A 22,942-nucleotide genomic window follows, 5' to 3' on the forward strand; every position below is an offset into this window, starting at 1 on the left:
CATTGAAAAGCCATAGCATAGACAAGAATCTTCAGAAGAATTCAATTAAAAACTGAAGTACTCCAAAAATGCCTTAGACCACACGATATACCTGCCAGCAAAAACCACTGGTATAAAAGACTGAACTAAGGCATAGATATAAATGCAACCTATTTATGTTGTGTAAGCCGATGGCTGGTCAGGTAATGGAGGGGGTGTACATCTCACCCAGACTACTCAGGTGGGTGAGATGAGAAAACTCCAGGAATGTTTGTTCTCAGCAGACAACTTTCATCTGCTGAGCATTTTGGTAAATGCTCAGTACTGGGCTGGATTTTTAGGAATGACTGGTAGGTTGGTAGTGGGACCTGTCATTCCACCCCCCCTCCAGTCCACACTTTGGGGATGTTCCAGCAGCTACTCAGTTGCAGAGAGTCTCCTGTCAAGGAGGTTTAAGAAGTTGCTCCAGCAGAAACACTTTGGCAGAGCTTGGCTGGAGAGCTGACAGAGAGGTCATATTTTTGGAGCTGTGTCCTGAATGATTCTAGTGGCTTTTGGATTTCTGTTATTCTAGGTGAGGTAACCTATTCTATGTTTAGTTAGAGCCTAGCCGGGCAGGTATTTATTTTTGTATTGTTTTCCTTTTGTTGCTACACTATATTTTGGAGTGAAAATTAACTCTACCTTTGTTTTGGACTAAAGAAACTGGACTTGTGTGTCTATGCCACCCCACCTAGCAACCCCAGACCCTGACAATTGGAACAAAACATCCACCACCAAATGCAGCACTGGGTCAGCCTCGGTTTACACAGTGCTTTTTTGCTGAAGAGTTGTATGGGGTTTTTAATAGCAGAAATGAGATGCAAATGCTAGTGTACATTTTGTCTGTACAGTAATGCACTGTATACCAAAGGTTTGCAGTTTAATGGCTGTTAACATACAAGTGAAATGCTTATTCCCGGAATAACTCCTTTAAATACATAGAATCTGACTGGTTGGACTATATGCAAGCACTTCACCCAGCTCAATGCATTCCTTCACCACCTGTACATCTCCCCTGAACCTATGCAGTGGATGCTATTCATCAACCTCACCAAAGGGCTATAGCAAGGACAGGGGCTTAGCTACAGGTGGTGCAGAGGTAAAATTCGCTACTGGAGCCTGGATCCTGAGGGGGCCCTAGAGGTCTCTCTGCCACATACAATATAGTGGCCACAGAGCTTCAAGTTAAACCTCTGGTAAATGAAATATCAGCCCTTGACAAGAGCACAGTGATCTTACTTCTGCTCCATAGAGACATCCTCAGGGTACATAAAGTACATGAGTGAATCAATGGCCCACGTGATGCTCTATTTGCCCACTGACATGATTCTTGGTTATCATAGGCAATGTCTATATACATAAAATGAAGAAGATTACCAAAAGTGATATGTAGAAGTCATTCCTATAGATGTCCCATTTTTATTTAAGTCACTTGACTTTGGCTCAAAAAGACATAGAAAAATTTGCAACCAGCTTTTCTACAACACTTACAGTTATGGAGAAACATTTATTAGACTTCATGCTGAATATATTTGACAGAAACCATGAAGAACCTGCACCACCACTAAGGGGCAGTGCGGTGGCTCAGTGGTTAGCACTATTGCTTTGTAGCACTGGAGTCCTAGAGTCCAATCTGGCCAAGGACATCTGCAAGGAGTTTGTATTTTCTCCTGGTGTTTGCGTGGGTTTTCTTCAGGTACTCTGGTTTCCATCCAGAATCCAAAGACATATTGAAGGGAACTTAGATTGTGAGCCCTATATGGGTTAATGTCTGTAAAGTGCTGCGGAATATGAAGGGGCTATGTAGGTAAGCAAAGTAAAGGGAGAAGAATGCTGATACCTTTCATCCTTGCAAACTTAATAAAAGCAAAGTGATGTTTAATTCCAGCGTTTAACATGAAAGGAAGCTCTTCCAAAAACTTCAGTCTAACTTAACAAACCGCTTTATACAGCTAATTCGCTTCAGGCAAAAACTGTTATATAGAAGAAGACATTTAGCAAATACTCCATTGCTTCATAGTCAGAGAACACAACAGGAATTACCTGTTTCTATGATGCACGGACAATATCATCAACAATTAAGTCTTAGATTACCAAAAGACAGTACGTCTTCAACAACAGCCCCTGTTGTAGCGACTAAGAAGGACAGCCCAGAAGATGCAAAGGAGTATGGTTTTGCCTTGCAGCATAGGTTTGCTGCAGAACATCAAACTAGACACATTTACGTTCCAAATATCAGCCTGTTACAAACTTTTCACCAAATGTAGAGTCTTGCACTCACAAACAGCATATGTCACCCACTTGGGTTCTTAGTCCTAAATGATGTTGCTGAGATAGTTAACCATTGAGAACATAGACTGGGACACTCCACTACATACTGAGAAGCAACAAGGGTGTGAGTCATGGAAAAATCCCACATTGTTATATTAGCTCCCTTACATATGTCGTCAGAAAAAGAAATTCACATTTTCTCTGCTGAATTAGTCGATGCCATAGGGTAGTGGGGCTATCTGAGAATCTCAGGAGTTGACATCAAACCAATCTTTAGATTTGTCCTAGGTAAGGCCAAACTGACCCCAAAACCACCAGGACTGAGCTTTGGGTAGCAGTGCTGGCAGTGGAAATTGCAAAGGATGTAACATGTTAGTGTCATAATTAGGTTGACTGTACGGAACACCCAACAGTCGCAGACCTAGAACACGCTAAGGAAGTCAAGGTGACCAAAGATTCTGCCGAAGTTTTCCTCTGTTAAGCACTGAACTAGTGTTTATTTTCCTAATGGAAGAGGTTACGTAAAGCACCCCACCACCAGACACAGCTTATAGCGGGGAGAATATCATCGTAAACTACCAGATGTGTTATACTATGGAACTCTTTACCATTTGGATTATGTTATGGATTGGTGGAGGTGTTGTCAGACTGCAACTTCTCCAGTCCAAAAATGGTTTCCTATTTGACACCTGATCTCATGGTTCTCTACTATTGTGGATCATAGGTCTCAAGCATTGGACTCCATTTATTATTTATTATTAGTTATAATTTTTTGTTGCATGATCTTTTTTCTCTGACTTTCAGGTGCTAAGATTCTTCACTGCTCCTTCTTCAAGGACATTTTTCTAATGTGGATTTTATTATGAAATCTAAAGATTTGAGACAGGGATTTCCGCGTCCTTCATGTACATTGTCCTATTGATGTACATTGTCCTATTGGTGTTATTGCTGCTAGTTGTATACCTCCTCAGTTCTATAGAGCCAGGTTTAGGTGTATAAGGCCCTCCCTTCTTCCTGTTCATGTGTTTTTTGCTTGTCAGCCTATTTAGCATTCAGTCATCCTTTTGTTTAGCTCTAGCAAGGAGTTCTCCTCTCACCTGCTGCTGTTCTGCATCTTCAGAATTTAACCTGAAAATAAAGTCATCTGGGATCTTCTTACCCACCTGCTCGGCTGAGCTGACGCTGTCTATCAACGTTTCTTGGAGTAAGTAGTTAGTTCACTATTGACATTACAGTGAGGTTGTCTCTAGATACTAAACTCTTGCTGACTTGTATTACTTATAATTATTCTCCGTCATTCCTTCTCTAAGAATGGATATAATAAGCTCATTGTGTTTCCGCACATGTTTTGGAAAAGAGAAAAAGCCATATGCTTACTTGTATATCTCTCTAGTTGTATGTGTCTGCTAATAACTTTTATGTTAACAGTGTGGTAGATATTGCCTGGATGCAGGAAGGTTAGGGAGCCTTCACACAGAGTTTACGCTCCGCTCATTCTGAACATAAACTAGTTCAGAATGAGAGGCGTTAAAACAGATCCCATTGACTTGAATGGGTGCCGATATAGGTGCGTAACACCTTGAAAGCAATAAGTAAAAAAGCCTCCCATTGATGTCAATGGGGAGCACACGTAAGCCGGCACCCATTCAAGTCAATGAGATCTGTTTTTTACGCCGCTCACTCTGTACGAGTTTTACATTCAGTATGTGCAAGCATAAACTCTATGTGCAGGCTCCCTTAAAGGGGTTTTTGGAAAGTGCAAATTGTTTACATAAAGGGTTAAAAAAACAAAACAAATTAAGAACATCGATACTTACCTCACCAATCCATTGCTGCTATCATTACAAGAGTTACTTACCCCTTTAATGCACCTCAACAATTTTGTTCCACATTTGAAGTTTTATTTGCAAGCGTATAGCATAGCACAACGTCCTGTCTGAACACTATAGGTGTATACTAGCCTTTCTTAGTGACAAAAAGGGTAGGGCACTATTTAAGTTCTTACCTCAGGCAGCGCAGACGCTAGAACTGGTCCTGCGTATCACAATACGAACAAATTGTACAGTTTTGAGATGTGATGTCGCAATGCACCATATTAGGCCTGGTTCACATCTGCGTTTGGGTTTCCGTTCGGGGAGTCCGCATAAAAAAGCAGTTACCTAAGGAAACGCCCGGACCGTAAAAAAACTAATCCATAGAGTCCATTTACTTGAGTGGTTCCTTTTTGCTGGATAGAATAATACAAACATCTGGGCTTTTCCAATCCATTTACAAAACGGATAGGGACACTAAATATTTGGCAGGTATTTATTCACCAAATGCCTACGTATCAGTTAAATGCATCAGTTTTTATAATATTTTGCCTGCTGTGGAAACGCAGTGAAAAAAACCCCAAAACATTGTGTCTTATGACAAGACCTAGCTTCTTGGCTAGATATGGTATATCTATAACAATCTTGTTCAGATAAATTAAACTTTAAGGGAAGTTAGAACTTCATAAGTCTGGGCAAAACCTACATTGTCAGTTATGACATGGAGTTATACTTATAACAGAAACCTAAGGCCAAGAACATGCAGGAGCAGACAGAGGCACTGTTTCCCTATTTACATCTTGGGAAACAGATTTGCATATTCTTTCCAAGAACATGCAGTGCAATCTGCAAGAAGCATGCTATAGATCAGGAGAAGCTGAGCACATTAGAATATATAGTTTTGCGGCAATTTACTCAGTACAAGTTGTAATTTCTGAATTAATATCTCTACTAATATCTTTCTATGTTTAAAAACAGTCAGGGGTAGTCATTGTTTGACAAACCTTCATGTAGAACTGTGCGTACAGAAATAGCTGTCAGTCACGAGTAGGACCACCCCATGACTCCATACCAGTTTCTAAGCATAGAAAGTATATATGAGTCTGCTGTATAACATGCTGCCTGCATGTACATGGTGACAGGTTCCCTTTAGATATGTTTCACAATTATGTTCAATCACTCAGTTACAATGTATATTGCAGGATAAAATCCTATCCCCCATCATGTGGCTCCTTCTGCCGGTGGTATTTGCTCTGATCCTGCTGTACAGATGGTACAAACAAAGTCTGATGCTCGAGAATGTCACCGACAAATACGTCTTTATTACTGGATGTGACACTGGATTTGGGAACCTGCTGGCAAAGCAGTTAGACAAGCGTGGAATGAAGGTCCTGGCTGCTTGTCTGACTGATCATGGGGCAAAGAACTTAAAGAAAGAGACCTCTAGTAGACTGCAGACAATATTACTGGATGTTACTGACAGCAAAAGTGTAAGATCTGCTGCCGAAATAGTGTCAAATACAGTTGGAAAAACAGGTGATCTTTTCTTTTTCCTTACATCATTTTCCTGCTTTCCTGGTATTTTTGTAGATTATACCGAGTACTACAGTAATTCTCTAGGACCAGAAAAGGGATTTTGCTATTTTGTCTTTATAAGTGTTGCTGCGTCAGTCCATGTACTGTGTCTGTGCTTCATCAGATCACCAGTCAGGTAAATGGCTCTAAACTGCAATACCAGATATAGCCCATAGGTTGATATGGCACAGATTAAAGGGTTTGTCCCATAACAAGGATCCTATCTATACTGCTAGTTTATGTGAATATAAAGCTTTTCCTAAATACATTGCTTTATCAAAACTGCTTTGTTTGGCCGCTATCTTAATTTATTCACTTCATTGTTGACAATGGCCTTTGGGATTATCTGCTCATGCTGCCTGCTCTCAGGTGGTTGGGGCTGATAAGCAACGGAGCTCCTCATATAGGGAGAGGGAGGTGAGAGCTCGGGATTACTGTGCTGTCTATCTTCAGCTTTTCCACTTATCAGCCGGTTTAATTGAATTTGGCTGATAAGGGCTGAGATAAGGAGTCCGTTGTATGTAATGCAAGCTGACTCAAATCTAGCTCTGCTATATCAGTTTCCACATCAGCGTCATACTGTGGATCATAGCAGATAGAGCAAGTGAAACCCCGCCCACCAATGTGCGAGAAATCCAGGAAGTGAAGAGAGTACAGAGCCTTCAGGCTGCAGAACAAGAGTTATGGGAATACCCCTTTCAGGGTAGAAAAAAACAAACATTTCTTTCTAGTCTTGGAAAATGGCTTTAGTCCTACTCATTTCTCCTAGAACTCTTTATTCAGAACTATACTATAGAGCAGCAGATTGACAAACACATTCCTGTAAGGTGGACCTACTATGGCTTCGCACTCACACCAGGCATGTTGTTATATTACTGCTCTCTTGCACCATGGTGGAATACGCGGTTCATAGGTGACCATTTTACAGAAAAAAAAAAAAGTCACAGCTGAACTAAATATTGCTTCAGCACAGTAATAACTGCTACTTTATCACCTTTAGGCTAAGGCCCCATGGGCCGTAATTGCACCACTAAAGCGCTGCGGAAAGAACCGCTGCGTGATTGCATTGTGGTTCTTTCCGCAGCGCTTTTAAGAGAAAGTTCACAGAGTTCCTCTGCGGACTTTCTCTAAACATTATATCTACGGGAAAGCGGCCGGCGTTTCCGTAGATATAATTGACATGCTGCGATTTGCAAAGCCGAAACGGCTTTGCCAATCGCAGCCTATCTCTGCTGCAATTTCTTCTGCAAAGTGGGCATGGGATTTACAGGAATCCCATCCCCTTTGCTTGTTTGTAAAATGCCGCAATTTTTCCCGCAGCATCTCCGCTGCGGGCAAATCGCAGCGTTTACGTCCCATGGGACCCCAGCCTTAACTCCTTCCCGCCGATGGCATTTTTTGATTTTCGTTTTTCGTTTTTGACTCCCCTCCTTCTAAACCCCATAACTTTTTTATTTCTCCGCTCCCAGAGTCATATGAGGTCTTAATTTTTGCAGGACAATTTTTTCTTCATGATGCCACCATTAATTATTCTATATAATGTACTGGGAAGCAGGAAAAAAATTCAGAATGGGGTGGATTTGAAGAAAAAATGCATTTCTGCGACTTTCTTACGGGCTTTGGTTTTACGGCGTTCACTGTGCAGCCAAAATGACATGTCCCCTGTATTCTGTGTTTCGGTACGGTTCCAGGGATACCAAATTTATATGGTTTTATTTACATTTTGACCCCTAAAAAAAATTCCAAAACGGTGTTAAAATTTTTTTTTTCTAAAAGTCGCCATATTCCGACGGCCGTAACTTTTTTATACATAGGTGTACGGGGATGCATAGGGCGTCTTTTTTTGCGGGGCCGGGTGTACTTTTTAGTTCTACCATTTTCGGGAAATGTTATTGCTTTGATCACTTTTTATTCAAATTTTTATCAGAATTAAAACAGTGAAAAAACGGCGGTTTGGCACTTTTGACTATTTTTCCTGCTACGGCGTTTACCGAACAGGAAAAATATTTGTATAGATTTGTAGAGCGGGCGATTTCGGACGCGGGGATACCTAACATGTATGTGTTTCACAGTTTTTAACTACTTTTATATCTGTTCTAGGGAAAGGGGGGTGATTTGAACTTTTAATACTTTTTATATATTTTTATATTTTTTTTACTTTTTTTTTTATTTTTTTTTTGCATTTATTAGACCCCCTAGGGGTGTTGAACCCCAGGGGGTCTGATCACTAATGCAATGCATTACAATGCTAATGCATTGCAATGCATTGCAAAAAAGCATCATCTCTTTTGCAGGCTGTATACACCAGCCTGCAAAAGAGAGAATTTGCAGACCGGCTGGGAGCCTTTAACAAGGCTCCCGGCTGTCATGGCAACGGGGGTCGGCCCTGGAGCATGCTCCAGGAGCCGGCGATCCCTGCCAAAATGGCGGCGCCCATGCGCTGCCGGGAAAATGGCGCCTCCGGCGCCTTTGACAGCAGCGCCAGAGGGGTTAATGCCTCCGATCGGTCCTGGGACCGATCGGAGGCATTAGAGCCGGTTGTCTACTGCTTAAAGTAGTAGACACCCGGCGGCTATGACGGCCGCCCGGCTCCCGGGCGGTCGCCATAGTTACAGACCCGACACGCGCCGTACTATTACGGCGCATGTCGGGAAGGGGTTAAGCTAAGGTCCCACAATGCAGAAAGCAGTTTTCAAAAAATGCTCCAAAAACCACTTCAAAAAACCATTTCCTAATTCCTGAAGCGGATTTTTTTCTCTCCAAATCCTCACCAAAAATTTCTGTGTGCATTGACCCAAAGCCAAGAATGGGAATTGAAATATGCTGTATATGACGTTCTTATACTTCTGCCTTCTGCTCAATCCACTCCTGGTTTTGGCTCAAAAAATGCAACAAAAAAAGCTGCACTTCTGCAATGTAGGGCCTTAGCCTTAAACTTATATTTACTGTTCCTTCTGTAGCCACTCCTGGGTTTTGCTCAAAAAAGCAGCAAAATCTGCAACAAAAGACACCTCTTTTCTGCAAGATGTGACCTCAGCCTAACTCAAAGGGGACATTCACACTGCTGTCCATCCGTCGTGAATCTGCCAAAATTGCAGAAAAACATATTGGGATCGGTTAGCAAACAGTCTATTTAAAAACCCATTCACTTCAATTTTTAAAACAATCCACAGGTGTCCATTTGCAGCCTCTCTGCTGTGAATCCACTTTTTTTGGACGCAAAGTCTGTGAAGTGAATGGGTTTTTAAACAGACTGTGTACTAGCCAATCCCAATCTGTTTTTCTGCAATTTTGGAAGATTCACAACAGACGGACACCAGGCACAAGTGTGAACGAGGCATTACGCAGTATGAGGTTGTACCCTTTAAACCACACCTATTTTAGACTCATGTTTGGGTTTGTTACTAGAACTGGTACCTAAAGATAGTGATTTCTACTATGATGGATAGAGGCTGAGCTATTTTGTTCTAAAAAATAATTTAGGAAAAAGAGGAATGTTATAATTTACGCTAGATTATAGTAAATCATTCCTAAAATCTATACAAAGAATTGGTGCAGTTTAGAAACCTCAAGCACAGTTCACACCAGCAGGTTTTTTTCATATAGCTCAACTGAGTTAGGCTGCGTTCACAAGGAGTAATGCGCCGCTCATTCTGACACGTGTCAGATTGAGCACAGTAAAACAGAATCCCATTGACTTCAATGGGATCGTTCTTACGCGCGCTACATATTGAACTCAATGGGAGACTTCTTTACCTATTGCTTTCAATGTGATAAGCGCGTATCACATTGAAAGCAATAGGTAAAAAAGCCTCCCATTGAGTTCAATGGGTAGCGCGCGTAAAACCGATCCCACTGAAGTCAATGGGATTCTGTTTTATTGCGCTCACTCTGACATGTGCTTAAGTGTCAGAATGAGCGGCACGTTACTCTATGGGAACGGAGCCTTAAGAGTTAAAGGAGTTGTCCAGGCTAATTTTTTTTTTTTTTAATTAGACAGGGGCAGGTAAAAAAAAATATTTAAAAAAAGCAACATACTCACCTGTCCCTGGTATTCTGGTGCCTCCCAGCGCAGTCCGGTCCTGTAGCTCTGTTGTTTTCTTCCGGCTCTTCTTCTTGGCCTCAGCGGTCACGTGCAGTGGAGACTTCCTGTGATGTCCCTGGGTCCCTTCCTTAGGCCACTGATTGGCCAATCAGGAACCTTAGCAGAAGAGACGTTATAGCCAGCGAGGATTTCTGAAAAAGATAACAGCCGAGCTACACGATCGGACCACACTGGGAGGACACCAGAGCACCGAGGACAAGTGATAATTAAAAAAATAAATAAATAAAAATTTACCACCTCCCCCGGTCTAATTAAAAAAAAAAAAATTAGCCTTTACAACCTCTTTAAGTTAAAGGTTGCTTTAGGAAAAATACACGAAGTCTATTAAGATGTAGGCTAAACCTTTAAGACTGCTATTCAGCGAGTTGTAAGAAGTCCACAGATAGATGAAAGTATTGAATACAAAAAGTCTATCAGGTATCACATCAGCACTATAAAACATCTGCAAAAAAATAAATCATTCCTTTTAATAGGGACACAGTTCACACTAGTAGGTAGTCATCAAAGAACTTGTCAATAAATGTGAAATAAATTATTCCTATAATCCATACTCAGCATTCATGCAGCCTAAAAACTCCAAGCACCATTCACATCAGCAGGTATTTAGAGTAGTAAGTCCCTCTAAGGCCTGGTTCACACGGGGAGGGGGGGTGGGTGGTTGGACTGGATCTTGAGGTGGAGGTCCAGAATCAGGTCCAAAAAATGGCTAGCCACAACTGGATGCCAATGCAGTGCATGGGCCTTGTGCAAATGAATGGGCCTAGTCGTGAGGGAGTGTCATGCTGTGGACATCTGCCGCTGAATCAACCGCGGAATCCGCATCAAAATGCATCCCAAAAAACCCCGTGTGAACCCAGCCTAAGCTTTCCTTTATTCATAGCTAAATGATTTTGTATTACAGCTGTATTTTCTTACATTGCAGGGCTCTGGGGCTTGGTTAATAATGCAGGTACAATCATTTATAGTCCCAATGAATGGCAAACAAAGGAAGATTTTTTAAAGGTCCTTAATGTGAATTTGATTGGAATGGTGGATGTGACTCTACATCTACTGCCTCTGGTGAGGAAAGCCCAAGGACGCATTGTTAACGTATCTAGTGCTTTTGGAAGACTGTCTACACTTGGAGGATATTGCATGTCAAAGTATGGTGTGGAGGCTTTCTCTGATAGCTTAAGGTAAGTTTTCATAAGATGGTGGTAATAACTGCTAATGTTCATAACTGGTGCAGATGCAGAATGCTAAAATGAAGGGTTTGGGCTACATTTTACGTCCTGTTTTTCTATCTTGGTCTTTGTTGATTAAAGATAATGGAGGTTATATAATATCTACCTCTTTTTTCATCCATACCTTTTGCAGGCGCGCCTTTTTTCGACTAGTTTTACTGTGGTATCTGGAAAAAAGGAGGCGGAGTCTAATATTGAACCACAGCAGTCTCCATCTTAGACTCCGCCTCCTCACAGACGAACCTCCGGCAGAACCAGCGTTGATTAGCCGAATGTTGTACACTGGCCAATCAATGCTGGTCAATGCATTCCTATGAGAAAAAGTAAGCTCCTTCGTAACTGCAAGCTGCCAGCTCTCCTGACTAGCAAGGACAAGCCTGCTGCAGAACCAGCGTTGATTTGCTGAATGCTATACAGTGTATAGCATTCAGCCAATCAATGCTGGTTCTGCAGGGCAAGTAAGGGCTGGTTCACATTAGCGCTTGCCTTCCGTCCGACCCTCCCCCGAATGGAATATCAGCGCAACTGCACAGCGCTTCTCCTAAACACTCTCCTCCTGCTACTCGTGGACTTGGTGACTCTCCTTTAGTTGAATAGTGGTTTCCCCTGAAACGAGCAATTTTCCAATAGACTCTTCACAGGGGTATAGTACAGCCACTATTTCAGTATTGTCACAGCCTGGCTGACTGGTCTAAAGACTAATGTATTTCACTAAAATATATAACTTTTATTATTTGCCACTTAGGCTAAAAACGTCTAAACACATTACACCATAAACACCCTTATAGGTTAAAGTTGCACAGCTAAATATGCTGACGTGCCCTCCCTTAGGACAATTCACAATATTTGCACTATGTGGGTGATAATGTGCCTTTCTCACATAGATGTCTACCCACATCGATTGTTCAAGGGATTAAGGTATCCTCAGCTGATAACTGTGTAAGCCATGCACACTGAATAACCCTTGGGTGGCTAATTAGATAAGATCAAAAGGTGCTATACAGAGATAGTGTGGAGCAACGATACTTCCTCTGTTCTAATTGAACTCTGCCTTACATCTGCGTGATAGCAGCCTCATTGTATTGTTTCACTGTTAGTGGAGTGGGACTCATGTTTAGCAATACAACAATTCGTTACACTGTACTAAACAGCAGCAGTATCGGCAGTGTCAGCACTATCGTTCAACTCCTATAGCCACTAGACACCCCGTATCTACAGGGCAGAGTTCAATTAGGACAGAGGAAGTGTAAGGGGCTTATGGAATAACTGTGTCATTTGTCTGATCTTCTGCTGCCATCTACTGCTGAAAGACTAAATTGCAGGGCAAATCTATTCACAAAAGAACCCCCCCTACAGCTCAGAGAAAGATGGTATGTTCCAGAGAGGAAAAGCGTGTGCATACAGGAAGCTGCAGGCAGAAGGGGGACACATGTCATGCTAGGAGGACCTGCTGCAGGCTGCTTTGCCCATTAAGGACTTTCCTTTGCTGAACAAGGACCCTGAGAGACTTCACTATTCCTGCCTTGTGTCAGCTTGTAAACAGAGGTATGTTGGAGTGTGAGTAGAGTGAGGGGCCATACAGCTCGGTCAAGCATTAAAGCAGCTTTGTGTGCTGGAAGACAAAGCAGGCCCTGCCTGGAAGATAAAGCAGGCCCCTGCCTGGAAGATTAATAAGGTGCACCTTGTTACTGACTTACTTTAAGAGAGGCCTCTCCTAGCCAATGCATGCAGGTTCTAACTAAAGACACTAGAGGGGTAACTACCACTATTTGTTGTGCGCACTGTCATATTGAAGTTATATGTTTTGCTTAGCTACTGTATACTTATTTCTTACCTTCTCTCCCGTTCCCATTCCCTTCCCCTCCTTTCTTTATTAAACTGTTATATATTGTTATTCCGTGGCTCTGTGCAGTTACTGCGTATATCATCACCTGCTCCCCATTACAGAAGTATCGTTTGCTCCACACTATCTCTGTATAGCACCTTTTGATCTTATCTAATTAGCCACCAGGTCCTGTGGGTAGGCATTGGCTATTATTTTTCATCTACTCCCTGCTCGGCTCTCTGTGGTCACAGTATATTAGTTACACTGGTGTATACATATATTCTTTACCATATATTATGATGTTTCTTTTGGGGCACATTTTAACAAGTGGTTTGCACTGAGTATTGATTTTGTTATACACTGCATTGATTTTGTTCTACACTGCACTGAGTATGTTTTCGTTTTAAATTGCCACAATTTTTTTGCCTTGCTTGGTTATTTTATGCCTTATTAGTATATATTTGCCACCCACTACCTGGTTATTATATATATCCTTCTGGGGTTGTTTCCTCCCTTTTATTTACTTATTTTTTATGTATTGATTAATGACAACTGTTGTTGTATTATATATTTTTAATAAATATTTATTATATATGCAAACTTCCTGTCTGTTTCAGACAATATTTTTAATTTTATCACCCACATAGTGCAAATATTGTGAATTGTCCTAAGGGAGGGCACATCAGCATATTTAGCTGTGCAACTTTAAACTACAAGGGTGTTTATGTTGTAATGTGTTTGTGCCTAAGTGGCAAATAATAAAAGTTATATATTTTAGTGAAATACATTAGTACAGGGTTCACACCTGCGTTTGGGGTCTCCGTTCTATGGTTTCCGTCTTCTGCATGCCAGAAGACGGAAACCATAGACCGGGTCCGACCGTGCGCGGCGGTGAGCGTTTTAGGCTCTCCGCCGCGAAACCGGATTTTTTTATCCGGACACAGAGTACTGCATGTCCGACTCTGTGTCCGGATTATAAAACCCGGTTTCGCGGCGGAGAGCCTAAAACGCTCACCGCCGCGCACGGCCTGACATCTCTCTCACCCATTCAAATAAATGGGTGAGAGAGACTCCTGCAGGTTTCCGTATCCTGCCTGTGTTTTAGGCAGGAAACGGAAACCTAAGTACAGAGTGCCGGGCCGCAGATGTGAACGAGCCCTTAGACCAGTCAGCCAGGCTGTGACAATTTTCCAATAGACTATAATTGGATTCGATATTCGATTGAGTAGTCAAATATTGAGGCTCTACTCGAAACGAATATCGAATCCCAAATATTTCACTACTCGCTCATCTCTAATCTATAACAATTATGCTTTTCTCTACAGGAGGGAATTACGTGATTTTGGAGTAAAAGTCTCCATCATAGAACCAGGATGTTATCAAACAACTATGACACTCTCAGTTGATGTGCATATAAATAAGTTAAAGGATCTTTGGGGAAACCTTCCCAATGAAGTTAAAGATAGCTATGGCAAGCAGTACTACGAGGAATGTAAGTTGAATAAAAAACTTGTTCCAGCTCGCTGCAAATATAAACAGAATAAAGAGATTCATTTTAGGTTTTTTCTTCCCCCACTAAATTTATTGGGAAAATGCTTGTAATTCCACAGCTAACAATAACTCCACTTTTCAGCAACATTCTTTTTCCATAATATATAGATATATATATATACACACATGACGGCTGCGCACAAGTATATTCCATTTTTAGTTTGTGTAGTGGCCCCATAAGAATTTCCCAGTTTTGCAATGGCCTATTTTGCATGTTGTGTGTGTACATAAGCGTCAAGTGATTATGTGTATCTCAGTTTGAATATCAGTGAAAAACCTGTGATTGGTTGTTATGGAAATCTGGAGTAAAGCTGTGTGTATGTGACGTTGTGTAACAGTGTCATCAATAGCGCCCTGCCCCTTTAAAGATGACCTACAGCAGTGAAAAAATGGCGGGGTTGTTATGGAAACTTGGCATAAAGCTCTGTTGTGTGATGGGGTGTGCTGAGCTGTGTAACTGTGCAGCTTCCAGGCATGTGCAATAGAGGTGGATCATCGCTGCAGAGAACAGAACAGCGCTGGAGAAGAGTGCACACCTGTAGAATCAGTAAAGAAGGAGGAGCTGTCTTGCAGGAAGAAGCCTGGAAGGTAAGTATATGACATGGGTTGGGAGTTGGGATGAGTAGGTAGAGAAGGGTGGGATAGCTAGAGAGACAGGAAGGGGGTATGGGAGGGAGAGAGAGAGGGTGGGGTGGATTGAGGAAGGGGGGGATGTGAGGAAGGAGAGGGCAGTAAGGTGAGAAGGGTTAGTGTGGAAGATATATAGCAGGAAACTGAACCTCATAAACAAATGCAGGAGATACTAGGAGCTCCCAGAGACACCCAGGCATCACTCAAACACTGCTAAAGGTATATGGGTGCATCTATTAAGCCATTAATAGCACTAAGACATTTTTTAAAAACATTTTTTGCCCGGAAAACCCCATTAAGGGGTTTTCAGGCTTAATAACTGATGTCCTATCCTTATCTTCTGTTTGAAGAGGCTGCAGCATTCTGGTGAGTGCTGCAGCCTCTTCACTACTTGTCAAGCACAGGCCATACATATGTATAGTGGCTGTACTTGGTATCGCAGCTCAGTCTGTTCAGGCCAAGTGATGAACATGGCGTTGTGATGTCATGTTCAGCGGTGCCATTGCCACTTCAAATGGCTGATCCTTGGAGGTCAAAGGAATTGGACTCCTACTGTTCTTCAATTGATCACCTATCGCTACAGACAGATGCAAAAATACTGATAAGTTGATTTAAAGGGCCGGTGCTGTGGGAAGTGGAGGGTCACCAGCTTTACAGTTTTGAGGTACTGTGCAGAAGAGGACTCTTAAGACCATCAGAGGAAATCCCTTAAACACAAGGTTATTCAGAGTCTGCAAAGCTGTTTGAGTGGAAGGACCATCCAGCTTCGCTGTGGCAGGAAAATGTTTAGAAGATCAATTATTCTACTGGCAATTTCATTCTTCAGCAATGTTAATTATTTGACAAATGTACAAAGTCAATGTCAATGTTAGGCTAATGTAGAGATCTTCTTACTGAGGCCCTTGAATACATTAATGCTGTCCAGAATATTTTAGTGCTTTACAATTATTACTGCTATGATATGTATGTGATCAGCCTCGTGTTTATGGCTTGTGGTGTCTCACTATATGTTTTATGGGAGCTGTTAAATAACCATTTTACCCCTTGGGATAAATAAAGTTTCTATTAGTAAATCCTGTAAAACCCCTTTAAAAATTTCCTTCCATCCACCACAAGTCTTGTAATTCAAGTATTCACATTTTTTCAATGCATGCTTGCATCTTCTCATTCAGTTGAAAGGAGTATTCATATCTTAAACATTTATTTCACATACATAAAACATGCCATGGGTACCTGTTGCAGGCCACTAGAACCCCTTTACCTATCAGGAATAGTTCTTCAATAGAGATGAGCGAACAGCGTTCGATCGAGTACATGTTCGATCGGATATCAGGCTGTTCGAGATGTTCGATTCGAGTCGAACACCAGGTGGCAAGCTCACTAAAAATTCAATTCCCCTCCCACCTTCCCTGGCGCTTTTTTTGCACCAATAACTGCGCAGGGGAGGTGGGACAGGAACTACGACATAGGAATGCATTGACCAGCGTTGATTGGCCGAATGCCATACGCTGTTCGCTCATCAACCAATCAAAGCTGGTTCTGCCGGAGGCTCATCTGTGAGGAGGCGGAGTCTAATATCGGACCAGAATGGAGACTGCTTGTGGACTGATCTTAGACTCCGCCTCCTCCGGCAGAATCAGCGTTGATTGGCCGAATGCTGTACTCTGTATGGCATTCGGCCAATCAACGCTGGTCAATGCATTCCTATGGGAAAAAGTCAGCTCCCGCATATCGCAAGCAAGTATTTATTCCCCATAGCCTATAATGGGGTTCGTTGTTCGAACGAACAGTCGAGTATTGAGCGTCTACTCGAATCGAACTTCGAACATTTCACTGTTTGCTCATCTCTATTCTTCAATCAAAAAAAAAAAAAAAATTTTTTTTACAACACATGAATTTTAATATCAAAAATTTTATTAGAATACACAAAACTAACTAAAAACAAGTGATATAAAGGCAAGGCCACAATGTCAAAATATGCCTCGCATTGCACTAGAACCCCTTGCCAGAATTATTCCATCCATAATCCCCTTAGAAGCCGAGAAGTAGCCCTCTCTGATGTCTGTTGGAGTATATAAAGAGATATCCCTGGAACATCAATAAACTTGAACAGATGGAGTTGTGCAGAAGGGCAACCAACTCTCCATTGACCTCTATAGGAAATACTGCTGTGTCCATCAGGTGAGGGTTGCAGAGGTGGCTCCTACACCTGCCTGGAGTTTGTGTTATATATCCTGTAGATTTGGGGAAATTTCATAAATTTTTTTCAAAAAAAAAAAAAAGGCAAGTTTCACCACAGAAAATACAGAATAAACACCTACAATATCTATCTTGTCTATTACAATGCATGTCATTGTTACTTTTACAGATTTGCAACATCCTTTAGGTTGCAAAAGATTTATTCGGAAATCTGAGTCATTTTCCTGGACTAATAGAGAGCATTACATTTTGTAGCATAACATGTTCACTCCTCTATTCACAGATGAGAAAAATCTGAAGGCTTTACTGAAAACAGCCAATTCAAGGACCTATCAGGTTCCAGACTGTGTGGAGCATGCTTTGACTGCTGTGTACCCTTGGACAAGATATTCTCCTGGCTGGGACTGCAAGCTTATCTACCTTCCGTTATCTTACCTCCCCACTGTGTTATCAGACTACCTGCTGTGCCACTTTTCACCGAAACCAGCCCAAAAAGCTGAACAAAGTACAACCACATGTGGCTGATTCAGAATAACATTGGTATAAGTCCAGTCTTACTTGCTGAGGGCTCATTCACATCTGCGCCCGGTCTCCGTTCTGCAGGTTTCCGTTTCCTGCAAAAAAAAAAAAGAGGCAGGAGACAGAAACCTGCAGGACTCTTTCATACCCATTCATTTGAATTGGTTTGAAAGATGTCCGGCCGTGAGCGGTGGTGAGCGTTTTACAGTACTCTGTGTCCCGTTTTAAAAAACCGGTTTCGCGGCAGAGAGCATAAAACACTCACCGCCGCTCACGGCCGGACCTGGTCTGTGGTTTCCGTCTTCTTGCATGCAGAAGACGGAAACCACAGAACGGAGACCCGAACGCTAGTGTGAACCTAGCGTGAGCTGTATTAATTAGAGATGAGTGAAGTTTTGAAAAATTCAATTTGGACGCTTCTCCGGATTTCCCAAAAGGATTCGATTCTATCCAAATAATTACTGTATAGTGGTGTAGAACACTGTGCCTTGCAGTAACATATACAGTGCATAGGGAGTCTGCTGTAGTAGTCAAACAATACAGTGAGTGAGTATGATACACACATGACAGGCATCACTCTTAGAACCACTGCACACGTCACTTATTTGACCAGTTACGGGACCAAAACTGACCAAATAAGTGTGAACTCAGCCTTAAACGTCAAAGTTAGTGCTAGGTATAAACAACCATGCAGAGTCTCAAGATCCTACTGTAGTGTGAAAAGCGCACTCCTTTAACACCCTCGTCTGCTGATTCCATACACGTGTCTACAGAACCTATTCTAGTAAATGTTTAAACAAGTAGAGCCATGGGTGGAACACTTAAGGAAATACTTGACAACCAGAATGAACATGTGCACCATGCAGGGCACATGGCTCAGGCCCCCTTGATGCAGCGCCAACATGGCGTTGTCGGTCACCATGGTTCAAATTTTAAGTTGTCTTGGAGAAAGCCAGGATTCGATTTCCTTATTGAGGACATGAAGCAGTTCCTCCCCTGTGTGACCTTGCCCAGGCAAATGAGGTGTAAAACAACGCGACACCGCTGTGCCCTGCACATGTGGTATGCTGGAGGAGCACTGTGAATTCTCTCTGCAGTGGATGCTGAGGACACAGTGAAGGATGAGGCAGACATTGTTGCAGAACCAACGGCATGAGAACGTGGATGCAGAAGCTGCGTCACCTGTCCAAGTTTCTAGTGTGTCTGTGCAGGAACCACATTAACCCAGTGGGCCCGAAAATTACATATATTGTTCTTGACTGTAGTTACAGCTCCACCCATCAGCACTGTCGTACACTTTGACAGACACTGACAGGCTCAAAGAGTGGCCCACATTCTACTCTACATATTTGTGCAGGGCTGGTACTGGCTTTTTGGCAAAGAAATTGGGACTCTCCACCTTGGAACACTCCACCTCGGCTCAGCACAAGCCATCAGTTCTCTGAAAGAGTCCACCAACTGGAAAGGAAGGGACTGCAGCACCAGCAACTTAGACAAGAACACGTTCAGCTTCTACACCATTGGATGAGTGCACACATACTGTTGTCTCTTGGATATAGATTCCCTGATCGATTGCTGATGCAATGTCTGATTAGGAGGAGGAGGAGCAGGAAAAGGAGCATCACGACCAGCAGATGATGGGAAGGACACACAGCTTCCTTCGGCTGAGGTGGTGGAGTCTTTACTGTCTGAAACGGGGTGGGTGCCACTGGGTAATGCAACAGTTCCTACGGCAGGCTGGACCATCACATTGGAGCCACGGCTCTCCCAGGCCACTTTATGGTGATGCTGCATATGTTGATGCAGGGTTTGTTGGTACCAACATTGGCACCCTGGCCATGCTGCCCACAGATTGGACATATGGCTATGTTCACCTCCCCCGGCCGGCTTAACGAAAAACTGCCACACTGCCAAGTAGGTGATTTTCGCCCCAACACTCTACACTAACTGCTATCTCTACTGCCTCCGTAAACCTCTGCACCACTGCTGTCCGGACAAGTAGGCTGCTGCGAAGCATGTGGTCTACCCCAGGCACGTTTGGCTCCTGACCTCCCATTGCTGCCACCCTGCTGACTCTGCCGCTGCCCCATGTGCAAGCTACCACCCTCTTCTCCCAATGGTGATGGAGCCCCTTAGTCACCCGGCTCCCTATTGTGATCAGCTACATAGTAATCCACTAATGTCTGCATGTCACTGATCTCCTCAGTGGTCTCTGAGCCAGGAGCCTGGCCGTTCACAACACCAGCTCCCACACCACTCTCCCCATCACTACTTGCCCGCCTACCAGAGGAAGCGGTGGATGGCTCCTCCAGATCTTGGCTGGGCACTAGCTGCTGACTGACCTGTATTAGCTCATCCTCACTGTATAGTGGATCTGAGCCCACAGCATAGAGTAGCTGAGGGAACTGAAAAGGACATAGGCAGGTTGAGGACATCTGAGAGTACAGGGTGTGTTCCTGGGTCATGGCAACTACGGGTTGTGCCTAATGAACCCTCCGACTCTTGGCTTAGGGTGTCTGATGTGACTTGGGATGAAGTAGATGACCGAGTCAACCATTCTACAAACATAATTTTATACTTTGAAGAGAACAGCAAATATGCCCCCTATTTCTTTCCTGACTAATAAACACCTTTAAATAAGCGTTAGAATAACTATTAACTGTAGAGATTAGTGGCTAAATTATTAATTTTTGCCACTACTGTACTGAGAAATGGTCTGTAATTTTATGTTTTGCTGACAATGGCGAATAAGCCGCTTATTTCTCCACTAATAAACTCCTTTAAATAAGCGTTAGAATAAAAGGTAACTGTGGAGATTAGTACCTAAGAATTCTGATTTTTTTTTTTTGGCAGTACTGTACTGCAAAATGGCCTGTAATTTTATACTTTGAACAGAATGGCGAATATGCTCCTTATTTCTTTCCCCACTAATAAATGCCTTTAAAAAGGTGTTTTAACAGATGACTGCAGAGATTATCAGATAAGAATTCAGTTTTCTTTTGCACTACTGTACTGAAAAATGGCATGGAATTTTATGCTTTGAAAACAACAGCAAATACGCCTCTTATAATAAACACCTTTAAAAAGGTGTTATAAAAGATAACTGCAGATATTAGTGGATAAGGGGGCATTCACACTACGTTTACTGAAGCTTATTCTGAACGTAAAACACGTTCAGAATAAGCGGCGTATAAAGCAGCTCCATTCATTTCTATGGGAGCCGGCATACGAGCGCTCCCCATAGAAATGAATGGGCTGCTTCTTTCACTGCGAGCAGTCCCATTGAAGTGAATGGGAAGTGCCGGCGTATACGGCAAGCTCTGCTCATGCCGAGCCGTACACGCCGGCACTTCCCATTCACTTCAATGGGACTGCTCGCAGTGAAAGATGCAGCCCATTCATTTCTATGGGGAGCGCTCGTATCCCGGCTCCCATAGAAACGAATGGAGCTGCTTTATACGACGCTTATTCTGAACGTGTTTTACGTTCAGAATAAGCTTCAGTAAACGTAGTGTGAATGCCCCCTAAGACTTCAGTTTTTTTGCACTGCTGCACTACAAAAGGCTTGGAATGTTCTGCTTGAACACACAGGTATGAGTAATGAGCAGCAGTATAACGGCAGTGAGCGCTGCAAGGTGTATTGCAATTTTTGATATTAACGACGCTGCAACCCAAATTCTTCTATAAATTCCCTCCTTATCCTTTCCCTATACTTTTACTGCTCTTTCCCTCAACTACTAGCAGTTTTGAATTGTTTTCTAAGTCTTTCCCTAACTCCTGCTAATGTCTGTCCCAAGTGCGATGACAAATAACTGCACCTAAAATAGCATTATAGGTGATCCCGCGTTACCAGAGTTCTCTACCCTTTGTCTTAACATATACAGCAGCCATTTTATTACTATTATTGTATTACATTTTATTACATATTACTCCAGCTTCTTAGAGAATCAAAGATTTCCTGAACTTCGGTCAAAATTTCTCTTCTGCAGCTTTGATTCGCTCATTTCTAGTATTATTATAAATTGTAGGAAACCTAGATCTAATAAAGAATACCATGCATTTCTCATTGAGACTTATTAGTGTCATTTGTCTCATCAAATATATAATATATAATTTCATCAAACTGTTTACCATTGTTTGTAAGGCCTGCCTCCCCTCCTGGCTCCCACATGGTACAATGCCCCTGTCCTGGCCTCCACACGGTTATAATGCATCCTTTACTAATACCCCACACAATAAATTGCCCCCTTTATCTGATCCCCCACATGGTATAATGCCACTTCATAATGACCTCAAACAGTACACGGTCCCCTTCATTGGCCCCCACACTGCATAATGCTCCCTTTAGTTCTTTCCCCACCCACAGTATATTGTCTCCTTTATGGATCACCACATAGTATATTGAACTTTTTATTGGCTCCATGCAATATGTACCACCTTAATTGGCCCTCATAAAGTAAGTTTTCCCCTTTACTGGTCTACCTACCTGTATTACTCCAGCAAGAAACTGCTGATATTCACTTAGTCATCCTTGCTTCTGCTTATGGACTCCTTTGCCTCTCCTCTAGGGGGCACAGCATATTAAGCCCATACGCTGAACATTGCTCGAATGTCGCATTCAGATGTTCTTAATCAAGACCTAATATGCTTCAGCCTCTTATGCTTATAGCTGCATATTGCATCTCAATTCTGAACAACATCAGATCACAACGTCCAGTCACTATAGTGGCAGGATATAATATGCGGCACCCCCTTGAGGCTGAAGGAAAAGAGGAGGAGGCTGTAAGCAGAAGTGGGGATGAGTAAGTGAATATTGGTTATTACCTGATAGAGTAATCCAGAAGTTAAAGGCCTATTTAAAAATGAATAAATTGCAATGGAGTGTTGTGAAGGTTATCACTTTGCCAAGCTGCTTGGCCTACCTGCGATCATCCCTTTTACCTTTCACTCACCAACTATGAGTGCCTGAATTCATAGGATAACATAAAACAAGCTTTATAAATTTTATATATTTATTAAACCAAGTGGGTCAGTTCTAGCAGCTAACGTATACAGAATACACATCAGTGGATAGTTAAGCAAATACAGACAAAAACAAGGAATACAGTACAGAAAAATAAAATCAGCTTAAGACTAAGGCTCCACATTGCGGAAATGCAGCTTTTTTTGTTGCGATTTTATAAACCAAAGCCAAGAATGGCTACAAATGGAA

The 22,942-nt window shown here is 42.4% G+C and overlaps 1 protein-coding gene across 1 annotated transcript; it reads left to right on the forward strand.

Moving 5' to 3' along the window:
• The first annotated feature begins 5,326 nt into the window (after positions 1–5,326).
• LOC142194116 (retinol dehydrogenase 7-like) lies at positions 5,327–19,622 on the forward strand. The gene is made up of 5 exons (XM_075263138.1): positions 5,327–5,639; positions 10,706–10,958; positions 14,157–14,323; positions 17,495–17,716; positions 19,537–19,622. Exons 1-5 carry the CDS (start codon positions 5,327–5,329, stop codon positions 19,620–19,622), a joined length of 1,041 nt encoding a protein of 346 aa, XP_075119239.1.
• The last annotated feature ends 3,320 nt before the right edge of the window (positions 19,623–22,942 follow it).

The sequence above is a fragment of the Leptodactylus fuscus genome, chromosome 2, assembly GCF_031893055.1.
Source record: "Leptodactylus fuscus isolate aLepFus1 chromosome 2, aLepFus1.hap2, whole genome shotgun sequence".
In the NCBI taxonomy this organism is placed as follows: Eukaryota; Metazoa; Chordata; class Amphibia; order Anura; family Leptodactylidae; genus Leptodactylus; species Leptodactylus fuscus.